This window comes from Callionymus lyra, chromosome 11 (assembly GCF_982586985.1).
Source record: "Callionymus lyra chromosome 11, fCalLyr1.hap1.1, whole genome shotgun sequence".
NCBI lineage: Eukaryota > Metazoa > Chordata > Actinopteri > Syngnathiformes > Callionymidae > Callionymus > Callionymus lyra.
This window is the reverse complement of record NC_141828.1, coordinates 15,107,906-15,125,893: the sequence shown is the minus strand read 5'-3', so window position 1 is coordinate 15,125,893 and position 17,988 is coordinate 15,107,906. Positions and strand designations below refer to the sequence as shown.

Here is a 17,988-nt window from a genome sequence, read left to right as displayed (position 1 = left end):
GATAAATTATAAGAAATATTCTCATCTTTCTATCTTTTTCAGATCAGATTATCAAATTATATGATAAATGAAATTGCTAAAAGAACCAAAAGATACCTAAATTCTAAAGATAAATAGACCTAAATAGTTATTGCTAAATGTTGAGCCATAGTGAGCCATTAGTTAACTAATGAAATGATAATGTATTTGTTTTTGTTTTTAAACAACTTTATGTAACGATTTGTATTAAAACAGTATCTATATATTGGTGAAATTTGATAATTGTATCAATTTGCAAACTAAAAGTATACCAGTGAACTAATTCTAACCTAGCTTTTGAATAACAGTATTTCAAGTATTTTGAAATCCAAAACAATAGAATTGCCAATTTTCTTGACGCATTTAAAATGAGTTTTGTATTCGCAGCACTTTATTTTTTGGATGCGATGACGCGGTTTCGCCAGCAGGTGGCGTACGTGTTCCTTGACTTGCCAGTTTCGAGATATGTGCACATTTCTTCTAAATTACAAATGTGTGTACAGTTACACCTGCACATTAATTAAATCGTTCACGCATTTGTGACAGTTTTTACTAAATGATTGTATCGTAGTTGACAGAAAACGTGGACTACGGTTCAGCCGTAGTGTATTAGTCGATAAATAAAAAAACAATGATCCGCACATGTCAGCCAATCAGGAAGCGGTCAGACCAGGAAGTGACAAAGGAGATATAACCTCTGATAATAATTTTTGATAGAAAAGTTTTAAATATATGCTTCATATTTCCCTCAAATCGGTTTCGGAGAGTCTCAAAAAAAAAAGGCTTGGGAAAATACGATTGCTTATGCAGGATGTGACGTAGGAAGCGCACGGACCAAAATGACAGGGCGGGCAGAAATGGTACTTACTGACACGACCCGAAAGAGCAGGAAGAACTTACACGATTTGATAGATCTGCGCGATACGCTAACGCATGCGCAATGGCCTGTTTTGATTCGCTTAGAGGTTACTTTGGCAGGAGTAATTGTTACTCACTTAATCGTTACTAAACTGATATAATTCACAAATGAATTCGTTTAGCAACTAGAACCCTTTACTCCTACATTTTCCTCCTTTTCTATTTCATATTGCTGTATAATTATCTTTATTCCAAATATTATATATAATATACACATTTAAATGCATTTTCTATTGTATTTTTTGTATCACAAAAGAAACAATATAACTGATGTGTCTTATTAGAAAAGAAAAAAGCAGTTTTGTTTCAAATAATTCAGAGGGACAGAAAATTGAAAAAATACATATAAAATGAAGAAGGTTTTCTTACACAACTAATATCCAATTAGCACTTCATTTCGTAATGTTATAAGAAGGTCTTTTAACGTTATAGGATCATGAACACTGGGAGACTAGTGGTGATGCTGTGAGAGTCAAAATGTTTTTTGGGGGAAAAAAAAGGCAAATCAGTCGATACAGTATTATTAACTTTAAAAAAAATGTGTTGTTTGATTTTGAGAGACATCAACAAAAATCCACAGAGACATGTACAGAATGGACTTGTACTACTCACGAGACAACAGCATAAAATGAAAGAGCAACATTTAAAACAAGCAAACAAGACAACCTTTCCAGTGTTTTCGTCCAAGTGAGTGATCAGTGGTGTCCGTACATCCAGTTGTAAAACTACATGGTTAGCAGAGCTGAATAGTGTCTGATACAATTTGTGAACAAAAGAAACATATACACAAAAACAAAAAAATCACCCTTTCGTGGCTGGAAGAGCAGCAACAACAAGTCTCCTCATGTTCTAGCAGAATGAAAGCATGAGACCGTTGCCCTTCTGCCAGTCATACAAGTTGACATGGATTAGTGCACATCTTTATTAAGACCGTGTGTCAAACCTGGATGTGCAACTGAAGAGGAAATATTTTTAGTTCCACATTCTGATTCAAGACAAAAGAAGCAATCATGACTAGCTGACGCGGGGGGTTTGGCAGTGTTAGTACGATCAACTAAAGACTAGTTTATAAAGGCTCTATTAATTCCGTGTTAGTGAGAATAAAGCTGAAGCTGCGGTAGATGATGATTTTGTTCTCTCTGGTCACCTTTTTTCGTGGTGGAGTTTGGATTATTTTTCCAAATGTGCTGCAAACGGAGTTGAGTTGATTACTTTTGTGTCACAAGTGAGTAAACGAGAACCTTGCGTGTTAAAGTTAGCTATAAGTGAAGCTTTTTCTCACCACAGTGGCAGAAGTCTTGTTTACACCTGTTTGATATATGACGACAAAGAGGGGCAGGGTTTGAAGAGAACACTAAAGTAACGACAAGTGTTTGACTTGGTAAGAGCCGAGTGTAAACACAACAGTGGAGGCAGCCGGAGAGGTGAGTCACCTCCAGTAGTCAGCCGGAGACAGAGTGCATACAACTGACGTAAACATGAACAAAGAAATATGTACAAAAGGATACAACAAATACAGCTTCATCACCATGATAGGACAAAGCAGTGTGGGACGCAGAAGACTCTAGAGCTGTGGTAGCACCGTTTCACCACCAGGGGGAGCATATGTGGCGGCAGCCCCAACAACAGCTCATTTTAAGTTCCAGTTAAATTTCAACACCGTATATTGTAATGCACATGTCAACATTCTGCTTTACGAAAGATCCCATTTAGAAATGAAGGGAATGTTAATCAGTCGACATTACAAAAGGGCCAAAAAAAGGTTTAGAAATCATTGTAGATCTGCAAAATAAGTTTTTGGTTTTAGCGTTTGTATGTGCCTGCAGACATTTATACAGGAAATTGACCGACTAAGGAAAACTGACAAAGTACAGAACCAACCCAACAAGCTCTAAATCAATGCGCTTTGCTGTACCTCAAACTTTTATGGCGCCGTTTGGACAAAGACACGCCTTCCTACCTTCACTTGCACTCTCTTCTGGCGTACATGTGCTGAGACTTTAGGGGAGGGACCGGGCTACACTACACTGTTGCTGTCATTGCTAGCAATTCCCTGCACATATATACACAAAGAACAGAAATGAGTCCTAAGAATTCAAAATTCATTGAAAAAGTCTATATCCCTCAATGGAGGTTGAGATACTTTGAAGAACTGTCCGTTCTTACTCTTACACATTCAGTGCACTGCTAGTCTAAGGTTTCTCTATTCTCGTCTATCAAATGTAGCATCAACGCCACACTTCATTATCGATTATGAGGCTGTCCTCACCAGATTGGAAGTCCTCTATCAAATCATTTTCCACATTGATTATATCCTCGTCCTGCGAGGAACCCTGGCCGTCTTCCTTGCCACTGCCTGAATCAGCCTCCTCAGAGTTTGGATCTTGTAGCACCTCGGCAATGTACATCTGGTGCAGGAGACAAATTAAAAAAAGATATTACAGTTTGGTGATAGCTGCTGCTTTGGTAGCCTAAATGATTTTCAGAAAAATGTATCGGAACACTCACTGCAGCCTTGGTGCCGGCAGCATCGCAGACCGTGTCTTCGTCTTCCAAAGTCTCCGGTTCTGGTGTGTCAATCTAGACGACGACACTTGCATCAGCTTGGAAACCCCAACTTCATTTACAGATGTTACCTTGTAGTTGTGTGCGCTGAGATACTTTAAGTGTCCAAAGCACACGTGAGACAGGCTAATGATGATCGTGATGACCAAAACGACAAACGTGAACATCGAGGTCGGAGCCGTGAACCCTGGGGAGAGACGTGACGATTACATATACATCACGACTGATGCCATAAACGGTCTTACCAGTCCGGACGGTGGAAAAGAACAGGAACCAGAAGAGGCAGAGGATGGGGGCGGCGACGACTTGATCCACAGCCGCGTGGTGGATCTTCTTGTCTAGTTTAGTGGGCAGGTAGGCGTAGTACAAGTTGTATCTATCGACCAGGTGTTTCAGGAGGATGTACATAAGACCTGAAAAAGAACAGGATTCAAATTCAACCATGTACCAACACTTAGAATAACTTTGAACTAAAAGTTTGAGCTACTCGTCCTCTCAGGGCAGGTGACCCTAAAGTAAATAAAAATACGGTGTTCCCTGACCATATAGCGTTCTGCGATCTCTAAAATGTTGGGGTTTTTTTGCACGCAGTATTAAATATTTAAATATTTAGTAGCATTCCCGAATGAGAAAGCTACAAGAAGGTGCTGGACAACAGCCGACACCATGTTTTGTCTCGCAATGCTAAACTGCAACAACTCTCTTTCCCCCTTTAACCCGGAAACCAAAACCGTTTAATACGAGTCAGACAATCAGAGTTTGTTGCTCATGACACGTTAACTTTCTACGTAAAAACCCAAACTAAACTGAAAAAAAATAAATCTTAGCTGCATAAAAATGAAGGTCGGGACAATCGGAGGAGCTGTAACATTATTGAGTAATCATTAAGAATTTCATGTTGTTAAAATATTGTAGGATTTTTGAGAGCGTATATACATTTTTGAGAACGTAGAAAATGTGCGTGAAATGGATTTTGAAAGAGGGCCAGGAGGGATTATGAGGCCTCGACATGTAAGGTAAGGTAAAACTTTATTGATCCCTCAGGAGGCCTCTTTCGGGAAATTGTTTAGTTGTTTGTAGTTGCAAAGAGAAAAATGAAACGGTCACTTTTTTTTTTTCCGAGGGCTGTTCATAACTTGATCCCCCCCCATATAACGAGGGACCACTGTCCGCCCGATTCCTATGACATTTTTACCTTATTAGATGATTATAATTTTAATACTTTTATTATATTTTGTCAACTTTGTCTTTTCCAGACAGTGTTCTGTCTTGTATAAATCATTTGTATGATCTCACTTAACATGCCTTCATTTCAGAATATTTAAGATGACATAGTTATTTCAAATGTTATGGATCGTTATTATTAACTCACAAAATGACAACAACAGAACAATCAAACCAAAAAGTTAAATCAGCAGGGCTTACCGAAAGGTACGATGATCGGGCAAGTAATGCTGTAGGTCATGACCACTGTGAAGACGCACATCATCCAGGCGTAGCTTGCTCCAAACTGAAACTCGTAAGCTTGGTGCTGCACAACAGTTTTAGAAAAAGTAAATATAAGGTATAAATAAAATAATGTTCTACAGCAGACTAAGAACTAACTCACCCTTTTTACGTTCCTTCTCTCCGCCGCAGATCGAGCCAGGCAAAGCCGGATCATGTATAGAAGCAGACCAGGAAGTCTCATCAAGTCATTGGCGGTACCGATGAATGCAGACGCGATGACATAGTTTACAAAAAAGGCTCCGTTGTCAGGAAGGAAGACACACCTACAAAAATAATTCACATGCGTAAATGAGCGGTTCCGAAGTGTAAAGACTGGTTTGTGCTTTGCCTACTCAAATCTGACTGTAGCGTCCGCCAGGAACTTTCTGTCAAACAGCCAACGGAAGAAAACGTCCAAACTGGAAGGACAAAATAATATGTGTGAAAATAAAAACACTTACACAATTAATTAAACACAAGATTACATTTGCATCCATGGAAAAAGTTCTGTGGTTGAAAATACTAATTTAAACGTTCACCTCTTTTAAAGTTATAAAACAAAGTGAAATTATGTATTAAAATCCTTGTTATTCAGATCTTAACGCCAATGATATATAAAAAATAATGTAAACAAAAACGTTAATGAACTTAAAGAAATTTTGCAATACCTGCTGAGTCCAAGAGATGGCAGCAACAGGACCATGAAAATAAGAAAAGTGTAGCATTTGTGCATTGTGGTTCTGTTTTCTCCAGACCTGAGGAAGCGATAAAAAGTGATAAAATGTCAGAAGTTTAGTTGAATATACTTAGTTATATCATGCACTTGTTTATTGTACCTGGTCCAGTGGGACTCGAAGAAAGCAGAGTAGTAAACAATTGTAGGAAGTAAAGCAGAAAAGGCCCACAGGAGGAGTGTTGGGAAAAACTGAGTAATGACTGGATTCTGCAGCAGAGAGATAAAAGTTAAAAGCTGAGCGGAACTAAAACCAACAAAAAAAAAACTTAACAGCGTTTGTTTGGTTGTTCTCTACGTTCAAACTAAAACAGACTAGATCGAACATACATTCAAGTAGTCGACTGGTTTGGTGACATTAAACTTGTCCATTGTGGAGATGATAATGGCAGGTGTCGTGAGGAAGAAGAGGAGGATGAAGAGGACGATGTTGATGACCAAGCAGCGCAACCACCAGTTCAATCCTCCCACTGACAGATGGTTCCTGTGGAACAAAGGTTATGAAGTGCTGAGACCAACACGGGGCGATCACCCACAGTTATGGACACAGCTGTCCACCCGTCAGCTCACCAATGGACGTTCTGCGGGTCTGGGGCGTAGTTGACCGTCCAGTTGGATGTCAAAAGCTCAGCGCTATATTGAGAGTTTTTGGGTTCTTGATGGCAGTGCCAGCCATGGCACTTGCAGGCGTTGAAGTCTTTCAAGATTCTAAATCGAATCAGAACAAACATGAATGTGTGATGTGAACACGATAAAGTGTCTTTTGCACTTACATTGCAGTGATGGACTCGTCTTCAAAAGTGACAAAAGCCATGCCCAAGGGTTTCCCATTAACCTTTTCCCGCTCTTTCTTGTAATCGTCCCGGAGCTTGGACTCCAGCTTTGTGTAGTAATTTACTGCATCTTCCTGTGAAGCAAAAGAGGATCCAAGTTGTCGCTTTTTTACTTTCACTCATAATGCCATGTAAAGTCAACGTTATATGAATTACCATCTTAGAAATTTAAAAAATGAAAAAGACATGTTTTCTGGACTATCAGTTTGTAAAACATTATGGTAAGCAATACACAAAGCTATGTAGGACATTCTGTACTTTTGACATTTGATGCATTTTTTCCCCTGATACCACAAAAAAAGAGTGAAGAAAAAAATAAAAATGACAAAAGTATCGCTGGTGGCAGCAATAACAAGAAAGGGGTTTACATGCAAGACCCCAAACATGGACTATTAGATGGTTGTTCATTTGAAATTCATACAACAAAAAACCCATGAAGGCAAGTGAAATTAATGAAAGATGCGTTTGTTTCTTGCTGGATTAATTATGCTGGATTCTCAAAACTCCATATTAATTTTAAATGGTGGTTTCTGCATAAATAAATTACGTTTCTTTACAATTCGGCTGATTGTTTTTTTTAAACTTGTGATATTTATTTTATTTTTATTTAATAAACATAGATTTTATAGATAGATTGGTTTATTTTAATGCTTTAATCCTTTAAATGTGCAGTCATTTGTTTGTCTGTTGACTACCAGTAAAATAAATCATTTAATAGAATAAGGCTGAAAATGTATGTATGTGGGACCATTAAGGTCAGAGAGAGGCGGGTCTGACCTGCTCACAGCCCTTGATGATGCAACAGCAGAGGTGTCCGCATGGTTTCGGGTTTATCATGGGGGTGATGTGCTCCTTCGCCTGCAAATTGAGGAAGAATTTCTTGCTGCGCTCTGCCTTCTTCCTGCATACAAAACATCAGCTGTGTCACACTGAATGAAGGCTAGAACCAGACCACCGGACAGGCATCAAATATTTAACCCGTTACCTTTCGGCATCCAAATCCATTAATTTGGCCACGTCGTAACAAATACGAGCCTCCACAACAGTGCAGTTTTCATACGCTTGCCTGGAAACGGAAAATATCAAGGATCAGCAAGTTGTCAGTCGATTAACCCATTGGTATTTCATCTTTATTTAAAACATAACATCTTTAACTTCAAATACTGTAGTTAGCTCAATTTTTAATTTCAAAAGGTGTAAAGTTAAACAATACATGTCAACTGCCAGAGGCTTTAAGCCGACACCCCTCAATATAAACCAACCACACATGACCTGCATGTTGCTGCTCATCCATCTCCTATTACGGACACTTTGACATATAGTACTTCTATTGTTGTATACGAGCAGTGCCTGGCTTAACAGGAAAAGCCATGTTGCTCATGCCAGTCGAATACGTGGGCCGGACAGTTGCCATACACACAGATTATAATGATGCATCAAGTTGAAGCTTGCACAGTGAAAAAAAAGTGCTTACTCGAAATGTTCCTTGATGTCTGACTCGGAAGCCATTTTGGAGACTCCAGTAACAAATAAAGTGCGTTTCACCTGTGAAGACATAAAGACAGAGGTAAGTAGGTCATAAATAATGAACTATTTTGCTGTCCCTCACCAGGTCATCCTCCTTGTAGCGCATCTTGGATGTGTGTCTTCTCATGCTGTACACCGTCAATAAGAGATAAACAAATGCAAATATGGTGTGCAGCCATAGAAGTGGGTTGCTGTATTGAAGAAAAAACAAACGCACGTGTTAATGACACAAACATCTAACTTTAGAGCTTGTAATCCATGCATTTGTGTCTTTTCGTCTGAACCACTGCAACAGTTTGTTTTCATGTCTTAACAAGAAAGAGCTGCCTCGCCTGCAGTTGATACAGAACTCTGCAGCAAGAATTCTGACCTGCTCTAGTAGAATAACTCACATTTCTCTAATCCTTAAATCACTTAGGATTCTTTCAGGATCAACTTTAAAATTATGGTTCTTACCTTCAGAGCTATTCATGGTCAGATATCGGTGTCGTCTTGGCCTTTCAAGTACCGGTATTTCTTTTTTGGGGTATTTTTATTTATCGATTAAGTGCTTTGTGACCCTGGTCTAGAAAAGTGCTCAATAAATACAAATTACTTACTTACTTTATCTGTACCTCAAGACTTTGGTATTCCAAAGATACTCATAGTTTTATCTACAAGCTAAACACCTGGACATTTAATTTTACACACACATGTTGTTTACTCCGTTTTGGTCCCAAACTTACAAAAGAAGATGTATTTAACCAAACAAAGAAATAATGTTAATGAAAAGGAAAAGATTAACAAGTTTTCATTTTAATTTGATTTGGATTTGAGACATGTATAAAAAGGATACCATTGTACTTTGCCTAGAAGCTATTCAAGTTTAGTCAGCTGTCATCTATGACTGATCAATGAAATTGCACTAATCTTAAAATAACTTATCTTGTTTGGAGCATGAATATCACAAGACCATCTAATGAGACCAACTAGTCCTATATTTTGGCGTTCTGGAGGTTGTGTCAACCACCTAATAAATCATGGTTAGAATATCAAAGTAACGAGTACAAGTTGGCCCAGGTGTCAAATTGCCTAATTAAGAGACAGTTGACTTTACTCATCAATACTCACTCTGAACTCAGATTTGCGATAGTTGCCCTTCCAAAGCTGAAGGCATTATCCTCTGTAGTAAAACACAAGACCAAATTAAATACAATACAATCAAGTGGAAAGTTAAAATACACAGCAAAGAATCTAAAATTCTACTCTACTTACCCAGTAGATCTCCGGAAAAGTTGATCGGTAGCACAATGCCCACAGAAAGAATGCCTACGATGCCAATAACTCCTGCAATGTGCCGCTGGAAGGACTGATAATGCACAGCATCATCCCCACACTTTTCCCTCAATTCCTCATCCCTATCAAGAGAAAACATGTTTCAATACAAAAACAATACAATACAAAAACATAAATGAATAAACGAGGTGAGAAAGTTGGCCTTACTTGATGCGAAAAACAGCCGTCAACCATGAGCAAACCCCCTGAGACAGAAGATTGATCAGAGATGTGCGTTACATTTAGGGGTTTTAAGTATCTAATACAGATTTTTCATATTTCCTCTTGACTATAACATTTTAAAGCATGTATAAAACAGAAGTGTACTCACAGTGTCTCTTGGATCAATGTCTACTGAGCTGCACAGAGAAGTCAGTCGTTCATAGCGTTCAGGCGTTTCCGACGGAGAGGCGCTGTCAGTACAAAGACATTTTAATACAAGTTATATATATCTATGCATGCTCATTAGGTGAGTGAAGAATAGACAGAAACAAAATCAACAAATGTGATTTGATAAAGGGAGCGTGCTCTATTGAAAAAAAAGGATGAAAAGGAGGCGGATACAACTGGTAGTTCCCCCAGTATAGCCGTGTTCTTCCTCATAATTACTTTGATCACATGGACATACATGTCATGTTACTGTCGGCCAATTTGTTATACATTACAAAATAGTTCCAGAACACAAGCTTTTGGTGGAATTCCAGCAAGCAGTGAGGGTTATGGCATGAAGGAATGACGTCATCTGGAATGTTCTGCTCATGGAATGAGGAGCCTACAGCTGCAATCGGCAAGCTCCGCTCCCACATTCTTCCAGACTCATGTGTACTGTGCAGTGGGGGAAATGCATGCCGGGTCTACTAAACTACGACAGATCTAGACGGCGTTACCTTTCCATGTAAGCCTCCCGTCTCCTACGTAAGGAGGTTCATGCAGAGATTAGAGCACACAGATTAGAAAGCTGAGAAAGGCCATAAACACCCCCCCCACACCGTTAGTGCAAGCAAGACTGACAAGCCGAGAGTAGCTTGTGAACACCTAGAAGATTCCCCCCGGGCCGAGATTGTTAGTGAGGTTATTTGAAAAAGTGGCGGCGGGAGATTTTAGGTGGAACATACTATTCCCGATCGTCCAGGCGACTGTATCGTTGATCCACTCTTCTGTTAAAAGCAGAAACATTCAAATCCAATCATTTCAGTGAAGATGGAGTGGCACTTTGACAGATGCCCATTGGATCCATACCATCAGGTTAACAAAAATAGGGAAATATTTTAAAGCTTAGGATGTTCTATTTAAAACTGCTTAAGGAATATATTCTTCCACTCATGTTTCCAGATCCATTCCATCGCTCCACTCTGTTGCATCCTCCTTTCTCTTCACATACAGCTGCAAAAACAGTTGAGCTGCAACACTGGGGGGGAAGTGGGTGATGGAGCAGTGTCATGGTGCTTCCAGGGTTTAGAGTGAAAGACATCGGCGCTCACAACAATCAACAGGTCTTCATTAAACTTTGTGTTGGTGTGCAGTTAGGGGTGGAAAATAAACCTATGGGCAATCCTTTTTTTTTTAAACTTTAATCCGGCGTACCATTTTAAAATCGGTCATCTCCTACACTTCAGCTGACTTGGTGAAAATAATCCAGATGCTCTTTCAAACCATAGTGCATATTGATGTTTTACCTTATGTACTATAACAATCAAAGAGTAACACTTTACATAATGTAAATGTTAGATTTCATCTTGCTACAAACATTGAATATTTTGCAATACAAAGAAAAAACAACAACTGTCTGTCAGACAAGTCCTCACTTTAACCTCTCAACCTACGTGTCCTCCCTCATCAAGTCAATCCTCTTCATGCCCTCCTTGATTAAAGTGTCTTGGAATTAAATCAAGGTATTTTAGGTATTAGGTATTCTATGTATTTTAGACTGATAAATTGAATCTTGAATGCCTCCAATGGACTGGAATTTATTTTTTTTAAATACTATACACATTCATATAACAGTCAGATGATTTTTTTGTCAATATTTGAAACTGCTCACATCAAAGTGCAAGCTATAATATTTACATTGTTCTTAAACACAATTTGATCAGTTTAACATTCTTCACTAAACTATATTTATTAACCAAAACATAAAGCTTTAAAGTAGACTTAAATTACAATGTACGTTCAATAAAATATTTAAAAAAATATATTGTTCTATATAACAATAGTATTTATTAAAGTCTTGTGATCATTGTACACTGTCAATAAACATGTTTGAGTGCCTAGCAATGCAATCCCTTTTGTGGTGTAGGAGACTGTTTGGTATGCAAAGGATATCACACAGATTAGTTTTGTAATGATGTACAAAACGAAACACCTCAGAAACGAAAACGAAAACAAAGTCGTATGACAAAAATGGATGCAACGTTCAAGAGCCAAAGTTTCAAATAATGATCTACAAATTGAGGACTACTGTATTTTATCTTCTACGTACTTCCATTAATCAGAGAACCAAGTTCTTTATTTACCGTTCAGTGTCTGTCACTAAAGCCAGTCTTCCATAATCCCAAGCTTTTTTTCGGAGGAAGGAAAACAGGCCTAACAGCAGCTGAAAGTACAAACAGCACAAACCGAGCATGTTAGGACGCACACAAACAAGTCACGCTGTGCCAGTTATACAGAACTCACCAAAAAGAACACAAAGTCTAGAGCGAGGACGGTAGGTACGCCTCCGAACGGCAAACCCTGCAGCACGGTACTTCGGATCCGACCGGAGTAGCAGTATTCCCTTGACTGATTCAGCATCTGTTCGGACTGGCTGTCGGGCTTGGCACTTGCTTGTGCCGCGAGCAAGGCCATTATAAACACGGATAGTTGGGGCTGCATTAATCACCACATCTTCCACCTTATGGAGAGAAACAACAGTGTAAATTAGGGTTAGAAGGGGAAATGCATACACAGCCAGATTAAAAACAATTCTGGTAAAAAACAAATTACAAACAAGACGGTAGCGAATGAACCTGTTATTTACCACATGACTGTACTGAAGACTGACTGACAGACAAAGCAAATACACAGCTTACTTCTGAAAGTGTGCAAGTTGTGCCTTGTCATGAGTCACATGTTAGACTGGATCACATGGACAACATCTGAAACCGGCTTTTTTTGAAGCATCACTTTCTGTTCCCCGTTTGCCACAAACAGGCACGTTTCCGCTGATAAAGATATTCAATGTTTCTTATTGGGACAAAGGTCACATCAATTTTGGTGGTTTACTTAATCATATTTAAATTACAAACAAAATGCTTAATTTTATCAGTTTAACGTAGACCATGTTCAAAGTGTATATCTCAGGCATTCATTTAATTTGATCACCCAGGGCCAAACATAAGATAAGTCAATCAATCCTACAATTAAAGATGACAAAAATACTGCAGTATCTTAATGACGTATTCAAGCTAAAAGTAACAAAAATAAAAAGGTAATTATAAGGTTCATTACATGTCACTTAGAGTCCCAATAACTTAATTTTCGGCTCAATACTTCACAGGATGCTTAAAGGATAGGTTTGTATTTGCGCAGCTAAACTGCTATAGTTTTGCCCTTTGACCTACAATTATAATCACACACAACAACACTGCTCATCTGCCCCAACACTAAGTCATTTATCCGGTCCCTGGAATGCTGTGACATCACTGCAAAGGGATGCAGCTCGAGTCGAACAATAAGCTGATAGAGAGCACAGGGTTCAAATGGACCAAGCTCAGCCCAAGGAGGACACAACACCCCCCCCTGTGCCTCGAGGAGCACTGCTGTGCATTCTGAACCCAACACCACTGTTCACACTGATTATCATTCACCAGAAAGGACCTTAAGCACAAAAGTATATCTAGACATTTTTTCAAAAGGTTTGAGTACCTTGTGGTCAGTCTTGTTATTTAATAATTCCATTTCATATAATTTTCATCACACCCGAAATGATAATCATTTCAAGGTCTTTGTCTTCCTATGAGGTCTCAAGTGGCTGAGTTTATGATCCTTCTCAGTTCATTATTGTGGGAAATTTCTAGTCGATCACACTTATCGATTATCGGCGATCACACTGTTTAAAGACTGTTATATTTCTAAACATTTCTTGAGTGCAGTTTCATTATCAGAATAAGAAAACTTTTATTGCCAGTGTTGTAAACACAATACAACAATATGTTGTGGTGGCAATACACATGGAATAAATAAAAAAAATACATTACCATAAAATGGCATATTAACTAATTATACCATTATATTTATTATAATTAACTATCGTTATATTTTATACTTTTGTTGAGCGGAAATTGTTCTTATATTATTGCTTTGTTTATTTTACTGTCAATACAATCTTAAAATATAAAAAGAAATGACCATCAATAGATTTCCTTTCTCTAAACAAAATGATACATTACACATACTTGTAGTTATTTTTGGAAAGGTATATATTTCTGTAATTAGAGGTGACAGAGCAGATTTAAACTGATTGACAACTACCTTAAACTGGCATTTTGTTTAAAAAAAAAAAAAACCCACAAAAAACAACAAATCAAGAATAATTGATTTCGAATGATGAGAAAATAAATTGGGATTTATATTTATGACATATTGCCAAACTCTACTCGACATATACATAAAAAACAAATACTATTTACACTACTGTCTTTGTCCATAAAAGCGCAAATTGACATCATTTTCATTGTTTAAACTAAGATTTTTTTTTTTTAATTGTTGTTTTGAATCCATTTTCTAAACTGAATTAGAATATTTTAATGGGGATTTTATAGTATTATTGTTTTTACACATAATCTTTCGAAAATCTTTTTTTTTAATGTGTAGCATTTTTACTTCAATTATTGTATATGTTGTGTGGAATTTTTATATTGAATTTAAAAAGCTATGAATTAAAAACATTGAATTTAGAAAAACTTTTTCTGAAATATTTGGAGTCAGAATATGAACCTTTTCTGAGTACAGAAATGAATTAAGAAAATAGTTTTTTTTTAATCAATTTTTCAACCAAAAACCAAATAAAACCTTTCAATAAAGACATTCGATTTTTTTTATGTTTCAACTGTTAAATTAAACCATTCAATTCTCTGATGTTATACTTACATATAAACATAAAAAACCTATTCGACATCAGCCATCTTCTTACATTTAAAAATCAAACACTGAAGATTTTTGGGTGCATCTAAAACGGTTAAAATTGCGTGTTCACACAAAGGCTTCATGTTCTTTAGACGTGTACTGTAGTTTCGCGCACATATTATAATATAAAACAAATATTTGCATTGAAACAGTTCCAGCAGATATGATTCTATGAGAGTCAACAACGCATTATAAACTAGTATCTCCATTAATGATTACAACTGTATTAGCTTCAATGTTGCTGTCGCTACATTCGTACATTTACTCGCTTCAGGTGAATTCGCAGTAATTAAAACAACTTAATGTAACACAAGAGCAAACCGAGTGGAAGTTTTAAAGTATTGTTTGGTAATAAAAAACGTTATTTACTCGGTCGAGTCAAGTCATCGAAGCTTACCGTGTTGTTGGATACTTAGCGGTTAAGCTTGTAGCTGCCGACAGCAAACATAACTCTTTCTCGCTCGTTAGTCGACAAACGAGTCCACATCCAGGACACCTGTTGGTTCTGGTCTCGGTTGGTAAAGTCGCGAACTTAACGTGGTTTGTTTGAACTAATGAAGTGAGTTTCTGTCCGGATTATAAATCACCGCCTTTAAAAACTTTTAATCAAAGCCAATGTTTTTCTTCTTCTCTTTATTTAATGGGCTGTCAAATGGCAACTTTGGACTCATAACGCCGCCTGCCGTACAGGAGTGATAATGCAACACATCTCTTATTGGTAACTCCTCGTTATAGCGGCTGATTTCAATTATATATTTCTTCAATTAATAATTAACAATTAACTATTGTTTTAATGTCATTTGACAGAGCACAGATATTGTACAGGGAATATATAATTTGAAAGGATTTTTAAAAATAAATTAATTGGACATTGTAAATATTTTCGCCAATATTTTGTTTCCATGAATTCTAAAAATTAATATTGTAATCTAGTGCTTTGCTCGGGATAAATTAGGAGGCAAGCTATAGTGTTGGACTCAATAGGAAGTAAGTAAGTAAGCTATTTATATTTATAGAGCACTTTTCCGGACCAGGGTCAAAAAGCCCTTAAACAATCAAAACAATACTCAATAAAATATATGCTTAAAGGTAAAGATAACACCGAGACAAACAGAGGAGTCTCAGAAAAATCAAGGAATAGCCTGCATGAATAAAAATAAAATTAATTAATTAAAAAAAATAAATAGATGAGAATCAAACTGATGGTAAAAAATAAGAACATGCTGGGTTCTTTACGGGTTTGGGTTGTTTGTTAATTTACAGTACTTTATATAAACATGAAGTTTTATTTTTATTATTAGTATTATTCAGACAAAAGAAGAAGAAATTAATATTCACCCCTGCTGGAGGAAACTAAAGGTCGCAGACAACACTTTTTGCAAATACTATATAATATTCCCAATTACAGCTGAATGTAAGGATTCAAGGAATTGTGTTGCCATTCAATATGTCGTCAACTGCATCTATTAAACACAATAAATTACTTTGTTAGTAGGTTATGTTAAATCCTTTTGGGGGGAACTTATAGTAACTGTTCTTTATCTTAGACCTTTTTTTAGTAACTTTGTTCTTGTTCTTATTTATTTTATTTTTTTTAATTATCGTCTGTATTGCGATTTGGAAAAACTATTTCACCAAAGTTCTATACATCTATCTATCTAAATATAGTGGAAGTTTTCAATGTTAAATTTTATTTAATTATCACAGTAAAATGTTTATTTTAAAGCTAATTTATAGAAGAAATTATTGGAACATTTCCATAAATAGAGTGCTCTGTCCAGAAGTGATGCCACTATTACCACATGTTAGTGGAAGTGACAGTGGACAAAAAAGTGACAGAAGAAAAAAAGCATCTATCTGCTTCATTGCTGACATTTGAAAGGAACTGTTTCCCTTCTGATTAATTCATCAATAGAGGAGCACTTTTAATTTGGGGTCACATTTCTCAACTCCAACACGTGGTTTTACCAAACCAATAAGAAGACTCAAGAGAAATACACTTTATTTGCCGTTATAATACTGCCAATTTATGCAACAAAAATACTGTATTAAACTCGAATTCGTTTTCCCTTTTCTCCCATTATAGGGAGGTTAGATTGCAATGCTGGACTGAAAAAAGCAAACTATAGTTAAATATATAAACCTCGTCTTGACCCATTAGAGTTTCAAAATGAATAATAAGATTATGTCTCAATGACAAGTAATAAAAACAAACATGTCGAGACGTCGACTCAACGAAGGGAGGGTAGTGTCAGGGTCCATGACGCTGGATTGAAATATTCAATAAAGTAGATAAAGATCATTTGCTGATCTTGATTTAAAAAAAACAAAAAAAAAACATTAGTAACACTTACCTTGTTTTTCCACACACCGAGTGATCTATCCTCGATGATACATAAAGTTAAAAGTTCCTAAACGTGGCTCGACGACTAACCAGAGACTATAACTGTCTGCAGGACTGTTAGCATGTGGGACTAGTTGATCGGAATAAAGCTTTACTAGGAATACTAACTTGGATGTGGCGTCGGTGTGACAGCCGGTTAGACAACTCTGAACCTAACCAGCCCAGCGTGGGGGCGTGGCCTGTCGGAGACGTACGTCACTGGTATGAACGTCAGAGAATTTCTTTTTTTTTTTTTTTTGGTACAATTATTCGATTAAAACGTACAAAATATAAATATCCATCAACCTTAATATCAGGTTAACTCGTCGTGTAGCATAAATAAGCAAAAAAAACATTCTGCCACATACTGTATTTCATGTGTTTGTTTGGAAAATACCAAAAGTCAATAATTCGTAATTTACTTTTGGTATTATTTTTTTTAACTTCCAAACAAACAGCTGATCATCTGACGTTGGTAATGAACTTTGCTTAGTAGCTGATAGGACAAAAAACAAGGACAGAATGTCCTGCAAAGAAAGACAGGATGAGGAAGCTTTGTCATCTGGGAGAGATTCAAAATAGAACCACTATACTTCTGTATAAAGAGAAGCCACAGAGCAATTCGAGCTTTAATTCTCTATTTTAAGGACCACTTATTCACAACTGCCCTAAACTCATAATAAACTAGTAAAAATAGTTTAGAATCAACATGTTTGAATGTCAGTTAATGTTAGTTTCCTTCTGTTAACATGGCTGTTGGTTTTTTAAAAATAGAAGCTCAGCAAGTCAAACCTCTGTTGCAACGTTATCTCCCAGACTGCCGGGGCCAAAACAGCATCATGTAAAGCAGAAGCGTCTGCAGTTGACTGATAATGAAAATAATGTACAGACTCTTTACGCCTTTAAGTAAAGTCCCTCTTGTCATACTACTGCTCCTGATGATAAAGCTCCAGGGTTGAGTCAATACTTGGGTGACTTAGGGCTGTTTGTCAAACTGAGCCTTAGAAATCTTGGTGTTGTATTTGACAAAGACATGTCTCTAGTTC

General features: G+C 37.1%; 1 protein-coding gene across 5 annotated transcripts; it reads right to left on the bottom strand.

The window, feature by feature from the left end:
- Nucleotides 1-1,451: 1,451 nt before the first annotated feature.
- Nucleotides 1,452-17,075, bottom strand: LOC148069363 (mechanosensitive cation channel TMEM63B-like). 5 transcript variants are annotated; one of them, XM_087802352.1, is made up of 25 exons: nt 16,914-17,075; nt 12,070-12,286; nt 11,910-11,989; nt 10,512-10,553; nt 9,728-9,809; nt 9,565-9,602; nt 9,337-9,479; nt 9,193-9,244; nt 8,165-8,273; nt 8,030-8,100; nt 7,541-7,621; nt 7,333-7,456; nt 6,496-6,629; nt 6,293-6,430; nt 6,053-6,206; nt 5,826-5,932; nt 5,658-5,744; nt 5,343-5,408; nt 5,111-5,273; nt 4,927-5,032; nt 3,747-3,914; nt 3,573-3,688; nt 3,445-3,516; nt 3,206-3,344; nt 1,452-2,244 (listed from the first exon to the last, which is right to left on the bottom strand). In XM_087802352.1, exons 2-25 carry the CDS (start codon nt 12,265-12,267, stop codon nt 2,192-2,194), a joined length of 2,523 nt encoding a protein of 840 aa, XP_087658478.1. In that variant the 5' UTR covers nt 12,268-12,286; nt 16,914-17,075; the 3' UTR covers nt 1,452-2,191. The 5 variants fall into 5 exon arrangements, with proteins under 5 accessions (XP_087658478.1, XP_087658480.1, XP_087658477.1 ...); XM_087802354.1 differs by lacking the exon at nt 16,914-17,075 and adding an exon at nt 14,957-15,175 and having other exon boundaries at nt 1,452-2,989; XM_087802351.1 differs by lacking the exon at nt 16,914-17,075 and adding an exon at nt 14,957-15,175.
- Between the last annotated feature and the right edge of the window lie 913 nt (nt 17,076-17,988).